The 26,257-nt window shown below is 41.3% G+C and overlaps 2 protein-coding genes across 2 annotated transcripts in view; one reads left to right on the forward strand and one right to left on the reverse strand.

Moving 5' to 3' along the window:
• The window catches only part of LOC138205893 (protein arginine N-methyltransferase 8-B), a 29,776-nt gene extending 16,272 nt beyond the window's left edge, over positions 1-13,504 (forward strand). Inside the window, exons 7-10 of the mRNA XM_069162248.1 lie at positions 1,155-1,270; positions 4,165-4,315; positions 7,324-7,445; positions 7,957-13,504. Coding sequence (XP_069018349.1) covers positions 1,155-1,270; positions 4,165-4,315; positions 7,324-7,445; positions 7,957-8,040 — 473 coding nt within the window. The 3' untranslated portion in view covers positions 8,041-13,504. The remainder of the gene's footprint in view (positions 1-1,154; positions 1,271-4,164; positions 4,316-7,323; positions 7,446-7,956) is intronic.
• cracr2aa (calcium release activated channel regulator 2Aa) lies at positions 11,251-26,054 on the reverse strand. Its single transcript, XM_069162247.1, has 18 exons — positions 25,969-26,054; positions 22,756-23,175; positions 21,169-21,280; positions 20,884-21,073; positions 19,682-19,828; positions 19,180-19,270; positions 18,944-19,039; positions 17,342-17,529; positions 16,840-16,911; positions 15,364-15,409; positions 15,123-15,202; positions 14,523-14,844; positions 14,101-14,233; positions 13,544-13,625; positions 13,061-13,175; positions 12,817-12,918; positions 12,366-12,442; positions 11,251-11,338 (listed from the first exon to the last, which is right to left on the reverse strand). Exons 2-18 carry the CDS (start codon positions 22,987-22,989, stop codon positions 11,251-11,253), a joined length of 2,175 nt encoding a protein of 724 aa, XP_069018348.1. The 5' UTR covers positions 22,990-23,175; positions 25,969-26,054.
• Between the last annotated feature and the right edge of the window lie 203 nt (positions 26,055-26,257).

Genomic DNA, 26,257 nt, shown 5'->3' on the forward strand with positions numbered 1-26,257 from the left:
CCGCATTGCACACTAACTCGTACACAACCCTTCCAGCACTGCAAATAATTCTTGAACTGTTCCTCAGGCACAAGACTGAGGGCGATAATTGATATCATAAGTCAACAAGCCTCTCCATCTCTGTATCAACACACTCTAAACCCTCCAGGAGGACTGCGGGCGACGGTTCGCTGCCAGACACAAAGCACAAGAACGGCACCACAGTCAGCGTTAAGTCAGTGCACAACCCAGATGACAACAGGCACACAACAGAACAAGAGCCAATCGGCCTCCTGCTCACACTCCCTCACACATCTGGGAAATTATACAAGCACAGTCCACCAGATATCATCCAGAGAAAGTCACATCACATGGGCTCAGTGCACTGCAATGTTTCCTGTGATGTCCTGATAGTTCAATTTAGTCTGCCATTATTCTCTTGCCGTGAAGTAAACAAAGTCACACTGAGACAAGTGCACATATTGAACACAAACTTATTTCTCCCCTGGCAATGGACCTGAGAATACCTTTAACGCCAAGAGAGGAGTGGCCTTCTGAGCCGCTCCATTATTCTAAGAGCACCCTGCGATCATTAGTGCTACTCCGGGCTGCACACTCTGAGTGGGCAGCAAGAAAGGCAAATACACTTTATACCAAAAACCCATGAGGGTTTGTGACTTGTTCATTATCACCATTTCCGGACCGCACTCAGGCTGTTCTCACTTTTCAGGTCACGCACAACTGAGATGTTTGCTCACACGCACTACCTTAAGGAGCTTAATGAATAATGTATGACGTGACTAAGATTAGGCAGCAAGGATATCCGAGGCAAGAACAGAGCCTGTGTTCAAGGAGGCTCATGTTTGCAAATCTTTGCCGAGAACAATGTGACTTTCACATGTCAAAAATTAAAATCTTTTGCCAAAATGACAAGCGGTGTATCTCCGGGGTCGTAGATCCAAGTATTCTGGGAAGCTGTGTGAGTAACGCCCCCAACCAGCGTTTTTGTACATCTGCAGCCCAACTGTTTCCACCTGCTGTGCCGTTTCGCACCCTTTAAACTTAATAAAAATGCGGAACAAAGGAAAAGTTTCATATGTTTGCGATTTACAAACACCAGCTGAAATAGTCACCACGTGGTGGGGAAGTAATTCAGTGATTGCTGTGTTTGCCAGGGTGGGAGAACGTGTACGGTTTTGACATGACCTGTGTCCGTAACGTGGCCATGAAGGAACCCCTGGTGGACGTAGTGGACCCCAAACAGGTGGTGACCAACTCCTGCCTGGTCAAGGTTAGTACTGGAAACCACTGATCATATTTTGGCTCAGGGCTGTTGTTTGGTTTATCACAAAACCTGAATATCCTTAGACTGCCTGTTGTGTGTCAATGGCATTGGTAGTTATTACATGATGAAACAACAACAGCAGCCAACAAAAAGATTGTGACTGGTAAGTTGCAGATTTCCTGGTCTTGGAACCACACTTGAGAAAACAACTTCGTTACAGGCTTAATTTAGTCGTTGTTCTCACGCTTTTGATCATTAAACATGACTTTCTTTGGCAGATGAAGTTGGCCAGTTTAACTAGGAGTGCATGTCCATGTCGGTTTACAACTAAAGGTCAAAGTTAACAACAAGTTTCACTCTTGATCTTAGAAACAGCACTTGAAAAATAAATCTCACCAATGGTTTAATTTAGTAGTTGTTCTCGAGCTTTAAATCATAATGCCTGTTTTTAAACCAACGTGGAAATGAAATCCTTAAAGCGCTTCAGCAAAAATAGTAATCTGAATATGTTCAACATTATGACAATGAGGCAAACTGCATCTACTGATCCAACAATGGCAGAGAATGGCACCAAAATGGATCATGCAGTGACATTGTTTCCGAAATATTATGGCCAGCTCACCAATTGAGGCTAAGTGCTGGCACACTCGGCTATGCTGTGTCAGCGGCTCCGGGCCCAGCAACGGTCGCCAGACACGGCTAGGTTTTGGATGAGTGGACTCGGGCCAGTTTGGGTGAGAATTGGCAGATTTACCCATGTTCGGACGGACGGTAGACAATGCGAGGTCATTCATTCCACGCGTTGGCCGAATTGTTTCTTCTTGGCCCGCCAGATTTGGACCAGTACGGGGACCAAACCATTTTGGCTACCCAGTGATTACTAGTAAGGTATTCCTAGAACAATGAAATCATGCCATCATTTTCTAAGTGCAGTTTCACATACCAGCGGTGGAGGTTAAACTGCACCAAAAGCAACTGTGCTTGACCATAAGAATGGAGGAATATAGTCAACAATCTCAAGGCATTTTCTTTCCATGACGTTGTCCCGTAGACGACGCTGTTTCTGGAATGATTATCGCGGTACATAAAACGCGCGTTAACTGCAACTACTCGGTGACATCGATTGACTGGTAAACATATTGTCTGACGTGCTGTGGTTGGAGAACGACCTGCCCCGTCTGTGCCTCTCCCTTTGCGAGTTAGACCGACCAGGCTGCTGCGCCACGCGTGTCAATAGCGGCCCGTCTCGCCTCCCTGATTGCGCTCCTTGTCGTCGTGACCTTCTTATCGCTGGCATTGATTGGATGGCACTGCCCTGTCTCACCTCTGTCCTGGTGGAATATTGTCGCGTGATCGTACCTTTTGACTTCAGCGTTGCCTCCTCCATGCTGCGGATTGTCGAGCGCCCATTAGAGACAGCCTTTCCTTTTGTGAGATATTGCCAGAGAGCGCGCAGAGCAAAAGTCAAGAGCACTGAATGAAAATGAGCACAAATCTGATGGGAAGGTCGTTGGACTGAATCGTAGGCAGAAACAATTCTTTACAACGATACCCTGCTGACATGCTTTATTGTCTTTAAATGGATTACTGAATGACCTCATTAAAGTTATAAAGCCAAAAGAGTTACACACACACACAGGACTTTAAGTTATTAAACTGCTGCGTGAAACGTTTCCACCAACACTCAGGGAGGGTCATTAATAAGTATAATCTTGGAGAAAATGATTCATTTAACAATAACAGCCTGCATGATAGTGCTCTTAAAATGTTTATTTTGCCTACAGAGTAATTGCAAGAGGGGAAACACTGCAGTGCGTTATACTGTAGTCTAAAACTTGGAAATTTGACTTTGAGAAGTTTATACTGCATGACCAGAGTAAATATCTGGTAGATGTGTTTCTGGGAGTGATTATTTTTTAAAAGACAGCAGGTAGAATCTGACATTAATATTGCATTGTTTTTTTTTATTGCCAGCAAACATGAGGCTCGTTCCTCCACAGCAAAAGTGGCATCTGGCACCAAAGCCAGCAGTTAATATCTATTAGGGCTAACAGCACGTACAGCAAGATTATGACAGCTCTGCCTACATGTTCATCCTGCGGCGTAGGTTTCAGGTGAGCTGCAGTCCCCCCGTTACTCAGCAATCAAAGCTGATACGATACGTTGGCGCAGCGCCGTTCACACGACAGTAAACCAGAATGTGGAACAGCATGTTCTTCTTTAACAACATGACCTAGTGGGATGATGCAGTATCAGATACCTTGTTAAACTGACTGGAGCCAGGGGACATTTACAGATTGGGGTCCTAGCACCATGCACGAATAACACCTGGATCCTGACAGGAGTTAGAGCGCTCAGTTGACCTCAGCACCTTCTGCTTGTTCATCCCACACGGCAGTTACTGGCCTCCTTAGGATTTTAGGACAGTGCCATTGGGATTTGACCCGACGTCTTTTTGCAGGCAAAAGCTGTACTGTACCTCTTAATTTTGGTCTTTTGGTAGCCATGATGTATTGCACGAGACATCAAACTTTCAGCATTTATTTGACCAGCACTGTCAGATTTCAAGTTCCTTAGATGGTGGCGTGAATAAATTAAAGATGTGGCTGAGGCCAGAGTAAAGCAAACTGTAACTTAAAAGGTATAGTTCAAAATGTTTTCATCGTCTCACTTTATATTTAACATACAAACATTAGTGTGGTGACTTCTCTAATAATGTTAATTTTATAGGTACATTTCACATAGTGTAAAGACATTCCTATAAAAAGGAAATAATTGAATAGAATTTAATATGACTTTTTCTTTGAAGAATCTTGCCTATATATATATATATATATATAAAGAATATATATAAAGAATATATATATAAGAAGATTTAAAGAGTTTCTTTGCTTTTCCAGGAGGTGGACATCTACACAGTAAAAGCTGAGGACCTCTCATTCACCTCAGCATTCTGCTTGCAAATCCAGAGGAACGATTACATCCACGCACTGGTCACTTACTTCCACATAGAGTTTACCAAGTGTCACAAAAAGACTGGGTTTTCCACAGGTAAGATGCTGCACACTTTCTTTTACTTAATATTACTGGCATCTGGGTGTTTGTACAGCTTGAAAGCATCAGAGCTACATTGCATTAATTCTGGTGACGCTGAAACCTCAGCACCGAAACAAGGGAAAAGCATCAACCGGACCGGAAATCCAACATCCTTTACAACCAATGTTAAACGTACCTTACTGACCTCTGAATCTCTCGGGTCGCTTTTGCATTTGTGTGTTAAAAGTGATACTATAGACAACAGCTGCAGGTTACCTTAAATTAGCATAAAGGCCAGAAATTCAGGGAGAAACAGTTACCTTTTGGTTATGTCTATGTGACACTGTTGTGCTCGCAGGGGCCTAAAATCAAGCCTGTCAGCTGCAGAATATACAACTGACATGAAGCACGTGCAGCATTAATCAAGCACAGGTAAACTGAGGGTTGTGGGCTAAAAACATTCCAGGTTAAAACAGAGTAGTAGTTCTGAAGCCCACAGGGTTATATTTCAGCCCTGAATGCCTGGTAGGAAAGGCCAAAAAAAAAATTAAAAAATTAAAAAAGACAGGCTGTTTGTTCCTCACCGTGCTAAGAAAAACCTATAATTATTTTACTTCTATTCATTGTATTTCAGAGAAGTTCAGAATGTTTTAAACTGATTGGCACGATCCAGCCAGGATTGGAGTGACTTTAGAGAATGGGTATTGTGTCAAAACCTGTGTGTGACTGACCTCTAGTGGTGTTGGCGCAAAAGGACACAAATTGAGATGTGTGAATTACCTTGAATGTTCGATGAAAATATATTTCCTTAGAAATATCCGCAAAAGCAAATCACCTTTTATTTATCAAGCACACCGTCATCGGGACCTTGTACTTTAACACGAAATTATATATCATTTCCCAACTTCAGATTTTTCTTTTTTTTTTGCCTTGATTACTGCCCTTCTATAGATTTCCAATAAGTCTCGTCTGTCAGGCAAGTTTTCCAATGTCAGACCTGAAGACACTCCTGCCAAAAACTTTCAGATACAGATCTGAATTTAGAGAGCCAATGTGCGTCATCAATTCCCCACGCAATCCTGAAAGACAGCTGTCTGTCCAGGCACGCGCGCTCTCAGCCAACAAGAAAAAGGCGAGCAGAAATCAAACGTCGCAATTCCTGCTGGTCAGTAGAAATGCCATTTCATCTGCTGTATTAGTGTAAGAAACAGAGCCAGCTGGTCAGTGTTTGTATTGAACTGTGACCAAAGCACCGAGCGCTCGGTCCATGCTGACCGGCATTTTCTTTTTTTTATCTATGGCCTCAGAAAGAGCTTGTCTATGAAGCCAGAGCGTCAGAGCTGCTCCAGTACAGCTGGCAGAAATTCACTTTAAGTAGAACTGACCTTTTGAATCTCGGCCAAGTGATCGGCGATGGTGATTGGTGAGGTGATCGGTGATGGTGATTGGTGATGATGATCGGTGATAATGATTGGTGATGGTGATCGGTGATGGTGATGGGTGATGATGATCGGTGATGGTGATGGTGATCGGCGATGGTGATCGGTGATGGTGATGGGTGATGATGATCGGTGATGGTGATCGGTGATGATCGTGATGGTGATCGGTGATGATGATCGGTGATGGTGATCGGTGATGGTGATGGAGATCGGTGATGATGATCGGTGATGGTGATCGGTGATAGATTGGTGATGGTGATCATGATCGGTGATGGTGATCGGTGATGGATCGGTGATGGTGATTGGTGATGGTGATCATGATCGGTGATGGTGATCGGTGATGGAGATCGGTGATGGGTGATGGTGATGGATTGGTGATGGTGATGGATTGGTGATGGTGATCATGATCGGTGATGATGATCGGTGATCATGATCGGTGATGATGATCGGTGATGATGATCGGTGATGGTGATTGTGATTGGTGATGGTGATCGGTGATGGTGATTGTGATTGGTGATGGTGATCGTGATCGGTGATCGGTGATGATGATGGGTGATGGGTGATGATGATCGGTGATGGTGATCGGTGATGGCACTGAAGGACGCTCACGTTTGTTTGGGGCGTGGGGGGTGTCAAGTTTTTGTTTCAAAGCACTCACACATGCGCTCAATCATGTAAAGCGCACAGACAAGTGGACATATGGTAGCACAAGTGATATGGTCACGAAAGGAAACATTATCAGCCTTTTACTCGAGACCTGCCATCTTGAACTGAAGCGCAGCTACCTTGCTCTTTGTGTTTATTCTTTTCCTGACTTTGACTTCATTAAGGTGGGAGGCTGTGTATAGGTAAAAGCTGGTCTCTGTTAGCCTCACGATGCCCCATTGACGTGCCTCAAGTGCAGACCGACCTTGAAGAAGGTCGAGGGAAATGTTTAAATCTGACACACTCAGAAGGACAAACAGCGTGAGAAGCCATTGCTAACTGCTGACCATTATTATCATGCCAGGAGGCCAAAGTATAAACTTAGGAGAGAAATTCTGCGGCATATGTGCTTCAGTTGAGCAAAAAGTGTGTTGCAAATTAAAATTAGCCGCTTCACAGAGATGTTTAGTGTTGGTCATCTTAGATTCACGAGCGGAAGTAGTGCCAGCGGAACCGGAAGTAAGACGTTGCGTTTACCGCGACGTCAGACGTGATGCATTCGGTCCAGGACTGACATGACGGCAGGCTCCCCTAAGCGTGCCGTGTATTTATAACCTTCTCCATGCAATGTTCATGAAAGTTAATAAATAAATAATTAGTACTTAATGAATGGTACCATGAAGTATTTTCATGGTAGCTAATAAAACTACAAATGTTAATAATTTGTAACAACATTTGTATCCAGCATTACAGCAGCCTAAAGTAAACACAAGCTAAACTGACAACCCTGGCAACCAGTCAGCAGTTCATGTTACTGATTTATTGACACGTACATAAGTCTTATAAGTCTGATAACTGCCTTTTTCAGAGAGTCTTTTGCTGTGAGGCTAAAATGACTGATGATCAATGTAAACGTGTGTTTCTCTGCGTGCACTTCAGCTCCAGATGCTCCGTACACCCACTGGAAGCAGACCGTGTTTTACATGGAGGACTATCTGACAGTACGGAGAGGAGAGGAGATAGTTGGCAGCTTTGCTATGAAGCCTAATGACAAAAATATCGTGAGTATTGTACTGCCAAATGGTGATATTGTGTAAGTAAACAGATATATATATATTCTTAAATTAGTTCATATAAAGAATAGGCCTATTTTGCAGCAATAGTTCAGCTCTAAACTGTACATCCTATAACTCACTTCCCATACTGTTGGTAAGGAACGAGTCGTTCCCTGAACTGCATGCCCACAGCAGATAGTTTACTGCATAGTGGCCAAACGGGCTGCAGCACTGCAGTGACTTGAATAAACAACAACAGGTTCTTTTGTTGACCTTGTCCGTGTCCTGTCCTCCCCCTACGGGATGGAGAAGTGGCTCTTGCCGTCTCCTGTTGTCCGACACTAACACTCTTGTTTATGTAACACAATGTTCGGCTGTCAGGTCAAAATGGAAAATCTGATGGTACTCCGCACGTCTTACGTTTTTTTTTCCTTCACTTTCCGCTGCGTATTTGATCAATTGTTGTCCCCAGTCTCACTGAAAACCGTCTTTCTTTTCCCTTTCTTCTCACCGGCAGCGCGACTTGGACTTTACTTTTGAGCTGGATTTCAAAGGGCAGCTGTGTGAAGCGGCCATTTCCCACGACTATAAGATGCGTTAGGTTTGACCGCGGAGACATCGGTGTCCCGCTGAGTGCAACTCCTGAGCACCTGAGTGAGACAGAGACACTCCCATGACCAGAGGCAGGCACACAGCGGGATGTGAGGGGTGGGGTGGGGGGTGTCAAGGAGGAAGAGGAAACACCAGGCCAAAGACCAGGCGGCGGTGCCCCGTCGACAGCATCAACATCGTCCCTACATTGTACGATGAAAGCAGGAAGTTACAAACGCTGACTGTTAAAACAATTCTGAATGTAACGCTTGACAAAAGAGGTCGGGAATATTTTCTAGTCCTGATGAATGTTATTATTGATGTATGTATATGTGAGATGGAGTGACGTACCCGTGTGTTCAGTATTTGTTTTCCACAATAACTTGAACCTTATCGAAGGGACAGATGGCATTTTTTGGAAAACATAAATGTCATCTAATGAGTTATTGTGTTGTCCACATCCCGTTATGGGTAGACAAAGAATTTAAGTGTGGTTCTTGTGTCATATTATGTACTGTAGCGAATGAGTACCGGTGAAACTTCTTTCATTCGTAGTTGTATCAGTTGAGCGATGGTGGAAAACTAACAGCAATGGAACGCCACAGCCAAGGACAAACAAAGTATGTGTAACGTGAAAGGTAACGTGTTTGCAGTGTCATTGTACTTGCGGTTTTAGAAGGTGTCTGAGCTGGTGAACAGCTCAGACTCCACATGTGCTCCGTGTTGTCAGTGTGAGCTGTGGTGTTGACGTACTTTCACCCATCCTAAACGCCTTGACCAAGTGCCCAAGCCTAACTAGTTCTTTTCCGCGCTGCTGCATTTAGCTTCCTGCTATTGTTTTATATACAGTATATACACACACTTGCTAGATACTCTTCTTGTATTGGTTTAAGATTGGATGCGTCTTAAAACACAGCCTCAGACCGTGACATTTCTTCCGTCTACGTCGGGACACAATACATGTCGAGCAATGGAACACCACACGTCTCATAGACCCTGCAAACAAGTCGGATATCAGACAGACAACAAAGAAGTGTTTCTAAAGGGAGTCGGTGAAATACTAAACTGCGGTGACCTTGTGCTAATGTCTTGGCTTTAGTCAAAGTCACTGATCTGGAGAGTCATGTGTCTTCTAGCATTTCTACAGCTTCCTTGAGTACGATCATAATATGGGATGCTGGAGTTTACAGACCGCATCTCGGGCTCTAACTGCATTGCGGGCTGTTGGCTCATACTGCAGCGTATTAAAGATGATGAAAAATATCTTTCCATTTCACCCGTGCTCTTAATAAGGTCATCACCAAGGTATCCACTGAAGGGTTTTCTTCAGTCAATACATGGACTAGATTATCTGAATAGGTTTTTTTACATATTTTGAAACCTTGAGTTCCTGCTTGCCTCAAACATACACTCCAGAAAACAATAATAATATTTGATAACGCTTCCCAGATAGTCAGTTCCATGATACTCTCCAGAGACAACCACTATCCAGCCTCTCTTTCTTTGTCTTCGACACTGTCCTGATGCTCTAATGACCAAATTATAATAAAAAAAAAAATAAAAAAAAGTACAGTTATGCACACAAAGCATGCAACTAATGCAAGTAACGATCGACAACAAGTGCAATATGATGCTGCAGTGCTGCCCTCTGAGAGCACAACGTTTGATACATTTTTTTGATCCTGTGTATTCTACAAGGTCCTAAATTGGTACAAATAAGCACTACAATATTATAAGTAATTAATGCTTAAAATCAAACATATATAATAGGTTACCTTATGTATTTAGACTAATACTTGCATTGAAAGAGCAACTTTATTCTGATTAACATTTGGCTGCACAGATGAAACACAAACTTATATTGCCATATCTTATACAAGTCATAATAATTCTAATAAATCGGCATGTTCATTGCACATGTATTATCTTTTTGCAAATATTGAATATGGTGTTTCACATATTGTCATGTCAATTTAAAAAAACGGAATAAACTGCAATGTTTAAACTTATCCGCTGGCTGATGCTGTGGAAAAGATTTTGATTTCATTTTATCAGGAAAAAAAACAACAAGTTAGTCCGGCATGCTTTCCACATAATATACACATTAATTTATTCTATTTACATGTATCTATGTACATTAAGGTGATGCTAAAGATCCTGGCAATAGTAAACTGTCAAATTCTAACCATCTTTTACAAATTACTAACAGGTTACAGTGACATCACTATCATAACATACTTGGCACCAAGGCATATTAAAGTGATATGAAATAAATATTACGAGCACACAACTGCTTTTGGTCTGTCAGGGGAAATATTTGTCTCGTTATCCAGGTAAATGCTCAGGTAGGCTAACAACAAAAACACATGTCAATTACAATGTACAAAATGTGGACACAAATACAAACACCTGGTGATATAAAATACTATCAAATATAAGAACCCTGGAACAAATACTACACAATACTTGTTCTACGTTCAGTGAAATCACGTTACTTTTGTACTGTGCTGCATCACTGTCCGCCAACACCCCGAAATGCCACAAAACGCCACGAGTAATCTCGGCCTTAACAGTAAACACATACTTACATGCAGTTAAAGGGAGTGATTACTGCAAAGGTTGTGTGATGAAGCATTTTGTTTTACAATTATTAATGTTAACTGTGTATGTGTACAAAAGGCAAAGGAACAACATGTTAAAACATATACACCTAATATTGACTTATTATATTATAAAAGCCCATGTTTGACAAGTAAAGATTTTTATTTTTTTTGGTAGCTAAATAAATATTTCAAAAGATCCGAGTGACAGTCGAAGATCCAGGGAATATTCTAAATTACAAAAAGATGTCTAAAGCAGTCATCAAGACACTCAAGTCAATTTCCTACATTTTGCTCAATTTCTATATCTTGCCCTCGAAGGGAAACCTTGTTCACTATTTTACTACATCTTCTTGCAACAGAATGCTCAAACTGCAGCCACATTGTGACATCACATATGTTTATAATAGTGCAATAACATCTGCAACATGTGACAATGTGACGTTAACGGTGCTGGACTTACCCGGAGTGCTTTAAGGTTCAAAGACTGGACGACAAACATTTGTGCTGACGGTCAGAATAATGTGTCCTCACCAGCACACGTGGTGGGCACAACATCACACCGCGCATCGTAGTGAGGGGATTAGTGCTACTGTGCGCGAGCGCTCGCCGTTGATCCGTCAGCAGCAGGATCTCTTCTTCTCCGACGGGCTGCTGACCAGCTGCACCGTCTTGTCCTTCTCTCTGTCCTCTTGCTCTTTCAGAATTCTGAAAGACGTAGTGAGAGATGAACAAATGAGCCACTTCTGCCGGGACCCTTTGATGTGTCACAATGCTTTGTTTCCTGCATGCTTTGATTTGCTCTGAAAACGTACGTCTGCTTTGCAGCTGTTATCGCTGCCGCGTACGGCGCATGCTTTTGCTCAGCTCTGTCCTTTTCAGGAGGGTCTTTCTTCCCCTCTGAGGGTTTAGCTGCAGTAATGCTCCCTGCACGTTTTGTACTGTTGCTGTGTATTAGGTGCGGTTTTACGTTATGGTCTTTTGCATGTCCAGAAGAGTAGAACCATCGTTTTGAGTCAAACTGTAATGGCATCAACACTGGAAATGATATGCCAATTCTTTGCAGAAATATCACAAATAGTGTGTTAATGTTCAATAGACCTTCTTTTTTTTGAACAGCATACGTTTTAAAAGAACATAGAAAGGCAGAGGTGTATTAATGATGGTTGCATTCCATATAGGGGAGGTCCTGCCAGTATGCATGTTGGTTCACTGCCATGTCTTACTGGGCCATCAGTACCTGTGCTTTTCCTGCAACGACAAGTCAAAATGTCTCCTGTTTAAATGCCTGCTGCTCTCCATTGCTGAATGGAAGTCATATCAAAAGAATCGCAAATGCTTAAGAATGAAAAAAAACAACCTTGACTGAAGCACATTTTGATAAATACACCTACTTGAAGTAAAGATAGTCTATGTCATCGCACATTGAGGAGAAAAAAAATATGGTTTGATTGGTTTTTCAATTCACAAAAATGAAACTTTAAACAATGTCGGCTATTCCCAATTTAGATTGATTTCCTTCTGATGTAATTTCCAGAACCAGATGATAAAACGAGGTTCTTTGTCCCTCTGAAGCTGAACAAATGAAACATCTGAAGTGCTTTGGTTCAGTACAGAAATCGACCCACTTCAAATACAATTCAAAGAGATAATCACTCCATATTTGGTCCCGCACAACTATTGATAATTCATTTTTTCTTTTGCATAAACCATCACACAAAGGTCTTTCGCTCACCTGGCTAAATGAACCATAGGCTCCATCACATTGTATCCAGAACACGCACTGCACTCATAGAAGGTGATCTGGCAGTCCTACAAAGGAGCCAGATTATGATGGTGTGAAAAAATTAAGCAATAAACAAATGAACATGTAGAACAAAAACGTATTTCCAGCGTGGTTGTACGGAATGAAAAGACATTTCTAAATCACCATAAACATGACTTTACACACCAGAGACTGGAGGGATTTAAAAAAAAAGAAAAAAAAAAGAACAACTAATAAATATTAAAGAAAAAAAAAAAAGATTATAAAGCCAAACGCAGACACACCTGCACACACAATACACATCATATTATCTCAATTATCAATCATGCTTCTTTCATTTGTGGTCTGGCTGACCAAAAACTGATACTAATGTGTACAGAGCATTGAGTTTAGTAGGAAATAAAAAAAAAAAAAAACAGACCTTGGCTAGTCTTTCGCCCACTCCTTTCTCAACTTCTCTCTCAAGCTCCTTGTCTGTTTTGTTCCCTAAGAGCATGATGGGGATGTCTTCACCTGCGCCCTCCTGTAAAGGAAGAGAAGGAAAGAACACACACTGTAGGTAATTAGAATAAAGCAACAACTTGGGAGAATCATGGAGTAAAAAAAAAAAAACAACAAAAAAAAAACGTGAAAATGTGTGCAGCAGAGACTCCTTCAAAACTGACCTTTACACTCGTCATCCACTGTCTGACAGCAGTGAAACTCTCCTCAGCAGTGATATCATACATCACAACCACGCCGTCAGCCTTGCGAAAGAACTGTTTGGTGATGCTTCGATACCTGCAGGAAGAGCAAGCGTGAGCATACAAAAGAGGGAGTGTTCTAGTTTTTGAGTTAAATTTTTTTTTTTTGAAAACTCCCTGTGCTTTCTGTGCATGTACATGTAAAAATATGAAAATGTTTTTAAATGAGAACTTGTTGAGGTTCAAAATAAAAAAAATTGTATTATGCACTGCAAGTCTGATACTGACCGTCTGACTACAAGGAAACGATCTGGGTTTTGTTTTCTGGTCAATTTATCGATGGGGACATAAGAATTCAACAAGTCTACTCTTTTTGAATAAAGTATCATAAAACAGTGACCTCATCAAAGCAGAACAAATGATTCTTTTCATCTCTTGTCTTTACTTCATGTGCTGGAACCTCACCTCTCCTGTCCTGCAGTATCCCACAGCTGCAGCGCCACCTGGCTGTTGTCCACAGTTATTGTCTTTACACTGTAGTCTATACCTGCACATCCAGACATGAGCAAAGCAAGTTACATGTTGTTTTTTTCCACTTGAATTTTGTGTAATTGATAGTATTGATAGATAGATAAAAAAAAAAAGACAGAAAACATTACTTCACAAATATTTAGCAATATGCAAAATACAATGATCTGAATTTATTGGATATACAATCTGTGCTACTTCCAAACTTTTAGAAATATTTGGACTACATATAATTTCAAAAGGCAAAAGCCCTTGGCCACTAGTGTTAGCATCACTTTTCCTTTACTAGTGCACATTGAAAAAAATGAAATAACATTTTGAACACGACAAAATATGTGGAAAAAAATGATTTGCAACTGAAAAACACTTGTAAAAACAAACTTTGAAACGTTAATATCAGAGCCCAGCAAGCAAACGCATACCAAGTACGAGGTCAACCACAGCGCCGGGTGTTTCGAAGCCTTTACTCATGTGTGTTTACATACAGTACGTACCCACAGTGGCAGAAGTGCCAGAATGAAAGCAGTTGTCACAAAATCGCCGAAGTAGGGAGGTCTTTCCAACACTGGAGTTCCCCACCAGGACGACCTTGAAGAGGCGATCAGGCGCTGAAGGACCACCTTCCTCCTGAAGAAACATTCATTTTGGGTCACTTTTTACCAGCCAAGTTGCTAGCTCTTGTTTGAGGCGGGCTCTAACAGTGTGATGATGACCTGTCATTCAGAAATGTAACACCGGTCTCTGTTCAACAGCTACAACTCGGCTGAGAAAAAGGAAGCTTTTTGCAGTAAAACACATGTACACACTTACAGTAACAGCATTCCGGCAATCCTCACGTGTTGATCACAGAATTTAAAGGGCAGTTTGTCGAGCGTGCTTTAAATACAGTATAATCACTCAACTTCTACATGCTTACATTTATGCTGGTCTCCTTGCCAACAGGCTGACCCCTCGGAGATGTTGGGGTTTCCCTAGTCTCCTCAAATCCCTCCGATTGTTGCTGCTGGGGTGATGTCGAATGCGGGTGAATATCGCTCATTACCAAGTCTATATTTTCTTCACCGTCCGAGACCTCCTCGTTTTCATCGCATTCTGGAAGAGAGGTTTGGGGCCAACGGTCATTCAGCAAGTGGGGGAGGTGGTCTTCCTCGATGGAGATGATCCTCTGGAGGTGCCCTCTTGCGGCTTTCAGGCAAGCTGGCTGCAATGACCCATTGGCGAGGCTCTCCTCATCCTCACTGCACATACAAAGAAACATTATACAACAAGTCGTTCCAAACCCAGCGATCGGATTGGTCAAGTGTGCTTCAGTGATGCTTACGGACCGCGTCACTGTCGTGCCAATAATCACGTTAAAGCACACCGATCTCGTGTAATGTTGCTTAATTGCCGCACAACAACAGAGTGAAGATGGGCCTGATGCCACCAGTACTGTATAAACTGTGGCTTCCATTCCATTTGACAGATCCTTAAATATGAATGAAATTTGTATTCAATGTGGCTGTGGATAGTTTACCTTTTGAAGACGTTTGTGTGTTTCTCGACACCAATTAAAGGCCTCTGCATCAAACCTGGTGTTTTCTTGGAACTCCTCGGCTTTAAGTTTGGAGTCAAAAAGGAAACATTTTATTCAGAATGTGGCATCATTTTAAACTTATTTGTGCACCTATGATCTTTTAAAAGAAGAAAAAAAAGTATGACATGTAGAGGGTAAATTTGAACAATTAAGTACATGAGTTTAAACACATGAAACACACCTGATAGCGCATATCCTGTTCATCCCGTAAATGTTTGTTCACTTCCCTGAAACGTAACAACAACAACAAGATTATATTTAACTATTAAATTTGTTTTAATATTGTGTAAGTCATTATTATAATAAATGCCGAGCTTGTTTTATATGCTATTTTCAGTATGCTAGTCTGAAACATTGAGCTTTCCTCCAGGTACAGTCTCATTTATTCATATACACGTTTCATGTAGATAGAATGGTTGCGAGAGATGCAACCCTTTTAACACGTAGTGCCCAAAGTTTAGGGTTCAAAAGTAATTGGACAGAGGCCAACACAATGTTTATTCACTGGTGATGTTCTTCCAGGGCGACCACCTTCACCTCGGTGTGGAGTCTCTCTACCTTTAGTCTGGTTTTCAGTCAGTCGAATACAACTCAATCAAATAGAGATCAGGCGGTTGACCCGGAGCGTCAAGTACTGTATATTCCACCTCTTTACCATTAAAAGCTCTTTGATTGCTTTGGCTGTATTTTAAGGATCGTTGTCCTGCTGAATGATGAAATGTGTTCCAGTGAGTGTTAAGGCATTTATGCATTTGGCTGAATCGGAGGGCACAAAATGCTCCTCTATGCCTCTGGAGTGAAATAAATGTCGGGTGCCAGTTCCTTTGGCAGCCAAACGCCATCTCAGAACCACCACCACGTCTGACTGATGAGAAATGACACACAGCTACTTGAGTAACATTCAGAAGCCAAACACCTTTCAACACTTGTGATGTGGGACTGTGTTGAAAGAGTTATTTCTCACATGGAGTTCTTTAAGTATTTATGTAAACCCACTCAAATTAAACCTGACTTTCGGCATTTTAAAGCATAATAAATTACTTCATTTCAAGTTGAACGCGCCTAAGCCTGCAGAACAAGAAAATGTGCAAGTGTCAAAATAATTATGGACTGGACTGTATATGGGAAGAAGTCTTTCCTTGGATATTTAGGTAAGAATCATAAAAAATACCTGTAATGCAAAGAATTTCTGAAAAAGATCTTAAAATGATCAGAAGGCCATCCATCGAAATAGGTTTTGAAGTGGAGAAAATAATCGGTCTTGCTTTGCATTCTGACCACTGTTATAGTATGTTATGAATTATGAACCGAGATGTTTGTTTTGTTAACCAGGACTGCTCTGACATGTTGGACCTAAATGTTTTTTTTTTGTCAGAAAAATCATTAAACTAAATAACTGAGCAGCTGTGGTTAACGTTATTTTCTCCCAATTGAAACAGCATATTACGTGAAAATAGAAAAAGAAAAACTTTGCCTCTGAATTTCACAGTTGACCCTGCAGATCATCATGCAACTGTAAATTGCAGTAAAAAAGCAAAAGAAACAAGGCACGGTGAAAGCAATATCTAATATCTATGTTGTATTTCCGGATGCTGCCGAGTCTCTTTAAAGCAGGCCAGTACAGCTGTACCTCGACTTGCTTTATCCTGATCCATACCTCAACAGGTCCAGTTGTTTGAGGAGGCTTGCTCGCTCTCTCTGCAGTCCTTCAGTCAGTCTGTACATTTCCCTGTGTTGAACAACGATGCATTAATAATTATTAATACTCTGTGACTAAACAGATGCACTATGTTCTGTGGTTATATTTCATAAACTGTGATGAGACACAGAGCAAAGAAAGACAAAAGACCTTTCTCATCTACTTTCTTTTCAGCTACAATATAACAGCGTTTGAGACATAAGGTGTGTCTTTCTAACAGTATGCGGCTGGACAGTAAGAATGAATGTCAAGGGAATCAGCTTAAAGAACACAAGACATACAACAATACTTGTGGTTTACTGCAACCGGACTAACTTTAGTAGTATGGCTCAGCATTACCTTGTAAATGACCTTAAATTAGTGATGTGTTCTTGCATCTTGATCAAGCAGTAATAAACATTTTTTATAATTAGTTGGAGTTATAGAGACACCTGATTAACTAAAAGCAGCGACCACTCACATCTCCTTGTCCTCATGAAGTCGTGTAGACTGCTCTTGCAGTAAACCCAGCTGCTGCTGTGCCAGGTTCAGCTCGTGGCTGGTGTGGTCCAGCTCCTGGGCCAACTCATCATTTGTCTGCTTCAGCTTCACGTTCTCCACTTTGGTCACATGTTGTTCACTGTGAAGCTCCTGGCACTGACTCTCCAGCTGGTGACAGATGGGTGGACAAATAAGAAACAAGGAAAGGGCAGACACCTTTAGATGACACAGCTAAATAATAGTGGATTAACCAGGCGCTGACTCGTTGGTATCATCAACACCTCAACAAAAAAATACAATTTAAAAGGTATAAATTGATTTCTAAGTATGTGTAGGAGAATACACAAATACAGTATGAGAAAGTATCATATTGATGCACATTCACACATTACAATCCAGTCATTGTAACGACCACTTTAACTCCTAATCATGTGACGACTGTGAGGAGAGAACACGATATAAAGACACAAGCATGTCAGGCATCTGATTGCGTACACCAACAAGCCAAATAATAAGCATTTTCATACTGAATGCTTTTTAAGCTGTGCCAGCTATTATACCAGTGTTTGGTTGACTGTTCTCCACACAAAGAAAAACTCAGTAAACAGTTTGTAAACTGCTGATAAATTAATTAGAGGTGCTAATGAGCAGAGAAGAAAAGCCATTGTTGAAAAAAAAAAAGAACAATTTAAATGAGCTAATTAGCATTATAAGCGTGAGTGTAAATCTGTAAATGGAGGTGTGACATAATCCATTGGATTTATCAAGACAAGCTTCTGTTGCTGGCAGTGATGCGCACTGGAGAATCATTGATTATTTTTTTTTTTTGATTTTGATTTTATACACTTTATTAATCCCCGAGGGGAAATTTCTTTGCTACAGCAGGGGGGCTCTCAGGGGGGAGCTGCTGCAGCAGGCTGCCACTAGCGCAGCGCCAGGTAACCTGACCTGAGGTGCATGTTTTTGGATGATGGGAGGAAGCCGGAGAACCCGGAGAGAACCCACGCAAGCACAGGGAGAACATACAAACTCCTCACAGAAAGGCCCAGAACCGGATTCGAACCCGGAACCTTTTTGCTGTGAGGCGACAATGCTAACCACTGCACCATTTGATACAGAGAGTAAATAACTAATTAAAAGATGGTTAATGCTTCTAGGCAGACATTCTCTTTAACGAGGCCTGTGGTAATAAGTATGTTTTGACATTCATACTTTGCTGTTCATAAATATCAAGTGTAGCTCGCAATTTAGGCCAAAGCCTCGGGATTAAACCCAATCATCTACTGGAAAAACTGGTATCACTAAATACTTCCATTTCTCATCAATATCATGCACAGGTGAGTTAAGGTGATATTTTAAATAAGTGTGTTCATGGTCAAATATAAATCACTATGTTAACTTGTTAAAGTATTATGTTATCCGTCACCTTGCTTATTGTGTCTCGCTAGTTTTACTGCTCTGACAGCTGGATTTACTTTTGGGGTAATTGAAGTAAGAGCCTCTTTATTTCTGATGTCTTTCTCTTAAAATATAAATACAGCAATGCACTCTGGGGTAAATACATCTGCTAGCTCCCACTCACCCTTCTTTGTTTCTGGAACAGTTGTTCCAGCTCCTTCTCCTTACTGGACAGCTGCAGCTCCAGGTCTTGACTGCGAGACAGAAACCGCTCATAATCCTGGAGTGCAGTGATAAAAGATGCAAGGGGGGGGGGGGGGGGGGGGAAGCACAAGGATGAAAAGTAAGAAGAAATTGACAAAGTAAAGAAAAACACTTTTTTTGAGAGAGGAAAAAAAAAAATCTGTATTTGGTTTGTACCTGAAGCACAATCCTGTCTTTTTCACTTTTTATTTGCTGCTCCATTTCCTCATATAGTCGCTGGATCTCATCATCATGTGTTGCTCCTTTCCTGTATGGATACAATTCAGATGTGATAATGTGCTTTGTACAGTGTTTATCTCACATAATACATGTATTTTAAACTACTGCTGAAACGACACCTTAACTCATAATGAAATGCAGTTATGGGAGGCGGTGCTTTTAGGCTCTTCCCCTGTGGATCCAGCTCCCAGTTTGGGTTTGGGAGGAAGATACCCTCACTACTTATAAAATTAGACTTAGAACTCGGCTTTTTCATGAAGCTTATAGTTAGATAAAGCTTATAGTTAGATCAAGCTTATAGTTAGGGCACCTCTCCTGGACACAGGTTCTTTACATAATGTACACACTGATTAGGGAGCCACTTCACAGCACAGAGAGACTTCCAAATGTTTGAACCTTCCTCATTAACATTGCTTAATATACAGAGCTGCTCACTGACCTTTTAAGAGCACTCTCCATCTCCCTTTTCTCCTGGTTGGCCTCGATGATCTGGGATGTCACTCTGGCCAGGAAATCCTCAAAATTGGATAAAAGGTGTGGTTCATCCCGGCGCAGCTGGGCCCATAGACTACGCACTTCAGCAGGACTGATGGGACAGAATTAAGAAGCAGGTATGAACAAGTGCAGAATCACAGATAAGTTTAATAATATCAGCATCCTTTCACAAAGAATTGACAACCCTTATTTCTGGGAAACAGAGAATTTTCACAAATGTCCTCACCAAATTATTTCTAACACAGCAAACCTGATCACGTGCAGAGCGGCAGCGGATCAGGTACCAGATTACAGTGTTTCTTGGTACAAAATGTTCTTTGCCTTGAAAAAGGAATGTATTACTACTGTTAAAAACACTTTTAGTCACACTTATGAATGTGTCCGTGTTTCAAGGTCTACAGCCAATACACTAACAAGCCAGAAACATCTAAATGTTAGATAGAAAACACAAAACTGTGCAATGAGGGAAATGTATTAACTATGGTATTCTGTTTCCACACTTAACATTGTACTTTAATGTGCCTCGAGGCTCAATCCCCAAAAAACCTGAACTATTTAAAGTCTGATCAACATCAATATTTGTTAGTGCTGCACAAATTGATCTGACTTCATCCAAAATGTCATCTAAATGTCTCCAGCTCTGACCAGGAAGGTGGAAACCAACAGGATGTGTAAATCAGGCATCCACCTCCACTACTGTTTACTTTTATTGAGCTGGGTTTGCTTGTTAAAGGTGAGTCTAGTCGTGCATTTCATAAGATCCTGTCATATCTCTTTTAGTCTAATAAAGCAATCTATGTATGCAGAGAACGTTTGACATTGATAATTCAGATGAGTTTGAGATGTGTTTTTAAGAGGAGAAGCTTTTTCAAACCTTCTAATGTTCAAAATGAAAACCTTTGAAAAATACTTGTTGAAGCATTCATACTCTCCAGAGACACACAGCACAGGTTGCTCAGGACCAGCTTTGCTTGCGAGTGGAATCTTTCGACTCTTGTTTAGTTTGTACAGCTGATTATAGTCTCAGGCTAAGTTACGTAAAACATAGTGTAAACTTACGGGAAACGCTGACAATGTTTGCAAAGATATGAAGTAGACGTAACAACACAAGCTGTAATCACAGGTACACGCACGTACAGTACTCACTCTTTAAAGACATTATTGGCGCCGAGGTTCTCCATAAGCATACAATAGTGGTTTTCCTCGTCATCCTCCTCTCTTCGATTTAGGCTCTCCTCCCACTGGGTCTGGTACAGGACCTCTGGCAGGTTCTTACTGGGGTTCTTCTCCCCCATGCCTTCCTTTGCAGAAATCTTCCGGCCAAACAAAAACTCGCCTAGAAAAACCAGAAGCTTAGATGCGCAACCAAAACATTACAAATGCTGATGACACTAATCCCAATGTTAAAACCTGGAACAGATTTAAACGTACTAAAGCCGGATGAGAATTCGTCGAGGGTCAGGTATCCGTTGCCATCAGAATCAAGAGTATCAAATACGTTCTCCAGCTCCTCTGAACTGAGAGGAAGCTCGCCGTTCAGCCTCTGCTTAACAAGACAAAAAAACACAGCTGCTATTGGCAAAAGCAAAGTTTCAAGGACATTAGAAATACTGTAGCTATAACAACTGCAACTTGAGACTTTTGAGGGCAGTGATGCGTGTAGTGGCAATCGAGTGTTGGTGGTTCTTTCCCCTGTATAGTTTTGAACCCTATTAGTCAAAATTACACTACATTATTTCTTTAGCTTGTGAATTTCAACCAGAGACTGTAAAAAAAAAAAAAGCATGCATCCTCTACAGCAACATAACGCTTCACACTCATGCACCAAAACACGTTAACACCTGGGATCTTTCCAGTGCAGCTGCAGTCTTCAATGATTGACCACAGTGCAGCTCCACTGGAACAGATGAGAATAGTAACGCACCCTTTAACACAAGATTAGTTGGACTCGCATAGTATTTGAGAGAGAAGGTGTGACAGCTGCTTCTTAACTCCAAAGGAGCATGACGAAGTGAAACCCTCCCAAAAACCCTGACCATGACAGTAACTGCTGGTGCCAACACCGCCACACCCTTGTGTTTATGCAGTGTTTACACTGCCGCAAATGTTGACTGAAGCCACCCTTCAAATCCACGGGAGGGACACGCAGAGGATACCATCTGTGTTTAGACTATCAGCTGTTCTTGTAAAGTGCGTTATCAGGGCAGAACATATCCCTTATGTCAGCAAACATTCGAATTGGAAAACTATCCTGTTGGCGGTCATGGTGTGAAACATACTTCAAACTGTGAAAATCTAAACTCAATGTCAGTAGTACCACTTGTTTAGCTGTTAAACCGTCACAATCTTTAACAGATGTGTGTCAAGCGCAAAACAATTATAGCAGTATGAAGTTCTGCTTTAACGTGCAGTTTGTACTCGTCACTGCAGATGGTCATATAATAGGGTTGAGAAAGACTGGACAGCCGTCTTGCTAATTTCCAAATTATCATAAACACCAGATCAAAGATTACTCTCTATGTATTTATGCTCCTCAGAGAGCGAGAACCTGGATTGCACCATCAAAGGATTAGCCGTGGCAGATATGAATATCTGAGGGGCAAGTGAATCTGCACAATAATGCGAGTGGAGGGGATGCACACAAAGCTTCCGCATGGCTGTCTGCGTCTCATTCTCTTTTATGCTGCTTTGAATTGGCTCCACATGTCGAGTGCACAGAGCGTCCTGCATTTTATTCTGTTTGACTGAGTTGTAATCTCTAAAGACAAACAACAATGTGAATGTGGCAAAACACGTTCCAAACAGAACTGACACTTCGTCGATTCAGAGTTATCAAACGAATGATGTATTTCTATTCATGTTCGGGGCAGAACCCTTCGAAAAGGTAATCCAACATAAAACCATACAAGTTAAAATCCTTAAATGATGTCAATGCAGCAAACATTATTCTTCACACTACTTTTAAGACCTTCGACCTTTGTAGGTCCGTGGCAGTCATCCTTTGATCAATGGCCTCACCTGCATGTCGCGTCGGGTGATGAAGCCCTTGTTCTCGATGTCGCACATCTGGAAGAACTCGTGGGTATTCTCCAGGGCAGGGTTTTGTCCCGCATTCCCTTTCTCACTCTTCCTGCGGTTGCTCGCACATGTGGACGTTTCGTCGATGCTTCCTCGCCCTTGCCGTGCATGCTGGGCCACCGTGGTGGTGTTCGTGGTATTGGAGCTGCTACATGGAGCAGTAAAAGCTGCCATGGTGTTTCGCGAGTCTGTTGATACAAGAGCGTTTCTCACGTTCTTCACATGAGACCGGGACAGATTGGGGTGTAGTGGAAAGAGATCCCGAGAGGTAGCGCTTCAGGCTGCTTTACATCTGAGGCTTTCACCAATGTCACCGATTGTCATCTCTTAGCAACCGCCTCTTTAATTAATTGATGAAACCTATGAGAGAGACAAAAGGACAGTCTTCAGTTATAGCTCCTTGTCCACAGAATGTAATTAATAATAACATTACTGTACGTACTGCATCAAAAGCGCATCAGACGGTTTTGAAATAAGGTTTTATGTAAAAAAAACTATTATGTGTATAAAAGGGAGCGCGATATGAATCCAATAAATCAGAAAAAGACTTGGTAAAAAAAGATACATCACCACTGTCTCCAGTAAATAAGTAACTTAACAAATATTCATTAAAAAGAACCGAAGGACATAAACACACACACTCATTCGGAGTCTGATTTAAATAGTGCTGCTGGTCTTCTCAATCCCTTCATGGAAGATGGTCCCTTCTGAGACTAATATCATCTGACAAGTAAACTCAAAACTGAAAAGAAAGTTGTAGTATGATGAGGACAGTCTTGGTGGCCTGGAAATATTGATTCATCTAATTCTCTTAGTGGTGGGTTCTATGCAGACTACAGGTTTGCGTGCATCGGTTTGGAAGACTGCCTTCCAGTTGCGCACCGTGAGTTGGCTCAGTCAATTCATTAACAAGAGCTTTAGAAGGTGTGTGTGATGACCGACACAAATGCATTGTGTGGGACGGGTATGAGACAGACAGGAAAACACTGACATGCATGTGGGCGGGTATCTGGACAGAAGAGACCACAGCATCTGACGCATCCTACACACACAGACAAACGCACACTTTAGGCCCTTCAAACTCAAGAGCTGGTGAAAGTTGAATCCATATTTGTTTTGCTCATAAAGCTCACCGAAGCATTTTAAATTAATACATATAATCTAAATTGGATTGTACGGCTTGTATCTCTTTTTATTTATGTACAGCTTTATCAAACCTCAATAATAAAATAAACATTTTTGAAATACATATTTACATTTTTCATGTATCACTATGAAAATATGTGGTTTTAAAAGGTAATTTTCATCCGTTTCAATACTTCAAAAGAAGTGGTATGCTCTTAAAAACATATTTGCCACTTCTGAATATGTCCTGCTTGGAAATGTAAGCCTATAATTGAGCAATATTTTGCAAGCATGACAAGCCTCACGTGGAAAATCAACAACCCACAGTGAGTAAGAGGCACGGCTTGAGAGAGGAAATAAGAAAAGGAACTAAGGTGAATTTCTGTTTGAACAGAGTGATGTAGCGTTTTTTTCCCCTCAGGCACATGATAAAACACAACACTTTTAAATCTTCACAGACAGTGTTATTGACCAGATGCCACTAAAAGATTAAAGACTCCTTTGTTAAAACTTAGCAAGTCAGTTGAGGCAGAGAAACAGTGACCTACAACTAGAGTGTAAATGATATTATACACGAAAAATATACATGACTTTTGCCTGGATCCATGCTTAGATACTTAATATGCAATCTAAATATATTTAGTCCAAAGATCACATCTGGCACGTAACTTAATTCTGAAATGTCTGTGCTTCAATTCACATTCTTAGTCTAACTTCACAAAACTGGAATTGAGAAGTTTAACAAATAAAATAACATTGACACTAAACTATTTATTATGATCCAAAGTGTAAATGCTGGCGCTTCGCATATAAACCTTATCTGTTTTAGGGCTTGGCATATAACAGCTGCGAGAGCTGCAGAACTTAGCAAACACAGGCATTGTGGTCAAGACAGCAGAGACACAAATTTAGTTTTGGTCAATGGTCCTGACCACAAGAAGTTTCACTGGAAGACTGTTTTCTCGTCTTTGTTTTGCATTCTTGCAAAGCCCATCAGCAACCATTTTAAAAAGGCCACAATTATCACAATGTTAAATTAACTCTGGGCCAAGATGAAATGAAACGTGACAGAAACAGAAACAGGGTAGGAGGCTTTGCAGCATGCTGCCTCTTTCCTTTCTTCCAAGTCTTCTTTACAAGTACTCTTTTTTAAACTCTACAGTAAAGATGGAGCTGCTGCGACATCTGTCTTTTCAACATACCTTTGCAGAAAACACCATTTATTTTATTTGTTTTGCATGCTGTTGCACAGTTTTAAAATTCTGTTTTGAACTATCATTGACCTTAATAGGTAGGTAGGTATATACTTTATTAATCCCGAGGGGACATTTTTTTTTTTTTTAATAAAAATAGGTCATCCACCCGTGTTCTGTCAAATCGTGCGAGGTTTTCATAGTGTTGTGTTAGTTTCAATATCGCCGAGTAAGAAATATCCACCATAAAAAAAAAAAAAAATCTAAACACAAACATGGGAGCTTATTTCAGGCACCAGTCGTATCAATAAATATGAATATACTCCATTTCCCGGAAGGCCGTTGCAATTGCCACAGACGACAAGTCTACAGCCACATCTCTGAGGAATTGCAAATTACACCTGTACTTATTTGCTCCATCCAAAATGTGCACAAGTGAGCCGACAAACTTAACACAATGACGACGGAAAGGGGGGAAATACTCGTGATAAGCAAAACGATCAGTTAAGTCTGCCGTATAACTAACAATAGGTTCAGGTTGAACAAAAACACATGTAACTCAACAAGATGCAACGTTAGCTTCCTCCTCCAAACTAGGAAACTTCCTGTAACGAATAAAACCTCCTTTTTACGTGGTAGTGTTTGGGTGGCTTAACTTTTAACACACACAGACTAAGTGTAAATAACTTCTATACTGGATGTAACGTTTAGTCAGCAACAACAGCGAAGTTCAGAGGCTGGCAGATGAATTAAACTTCAGTGCTTACAGGTGTAGTTGGTGGACGGTTAGGGGAAAGGGAGGAGGAGGAGGGAGGGGGAAGTAAAAGTAACTTACCGGTGAATGAAAAGTGGATTTCAGGTTGGAGGGATTCAGCGACTTGCTCTGTTACAGCGTCATGAGAAGTTTACAAGTGTCATCTGTCGTGAGAGAGTACAGGAATTTGATCGAGCAGCAGCACTGACGGGGCAAATTTGGAGGGAGGGACTTCAAACAAGTCATCGCTCGTAACCGTAGCAACGCCAACAAGGAAATCCACGCGCAGCAGCGAGCAGCCACGCCCACCATTGTGACGTCAAACTTGCAAAATAGTTTTTCCTGGTTAGTATATGAGGAGATGGATAAA

Source organism: Embiotoca jacksoni, unplaced genomic scaffold (assembly GCF_022577435.1).
Source record: "Embiotoca jacksoni isolate LCO1_2020_lvr unplaced genomic scaffold, fEmbJac1.0.p SCAF_3, whole genome shotgun sequence".
Classification (NCBI taxonomy): Eukaryota; Metazoa; Chordata; class Actinopteri; family Embiotocidae; genus Embiotoca; species Embiotoca jacksoni.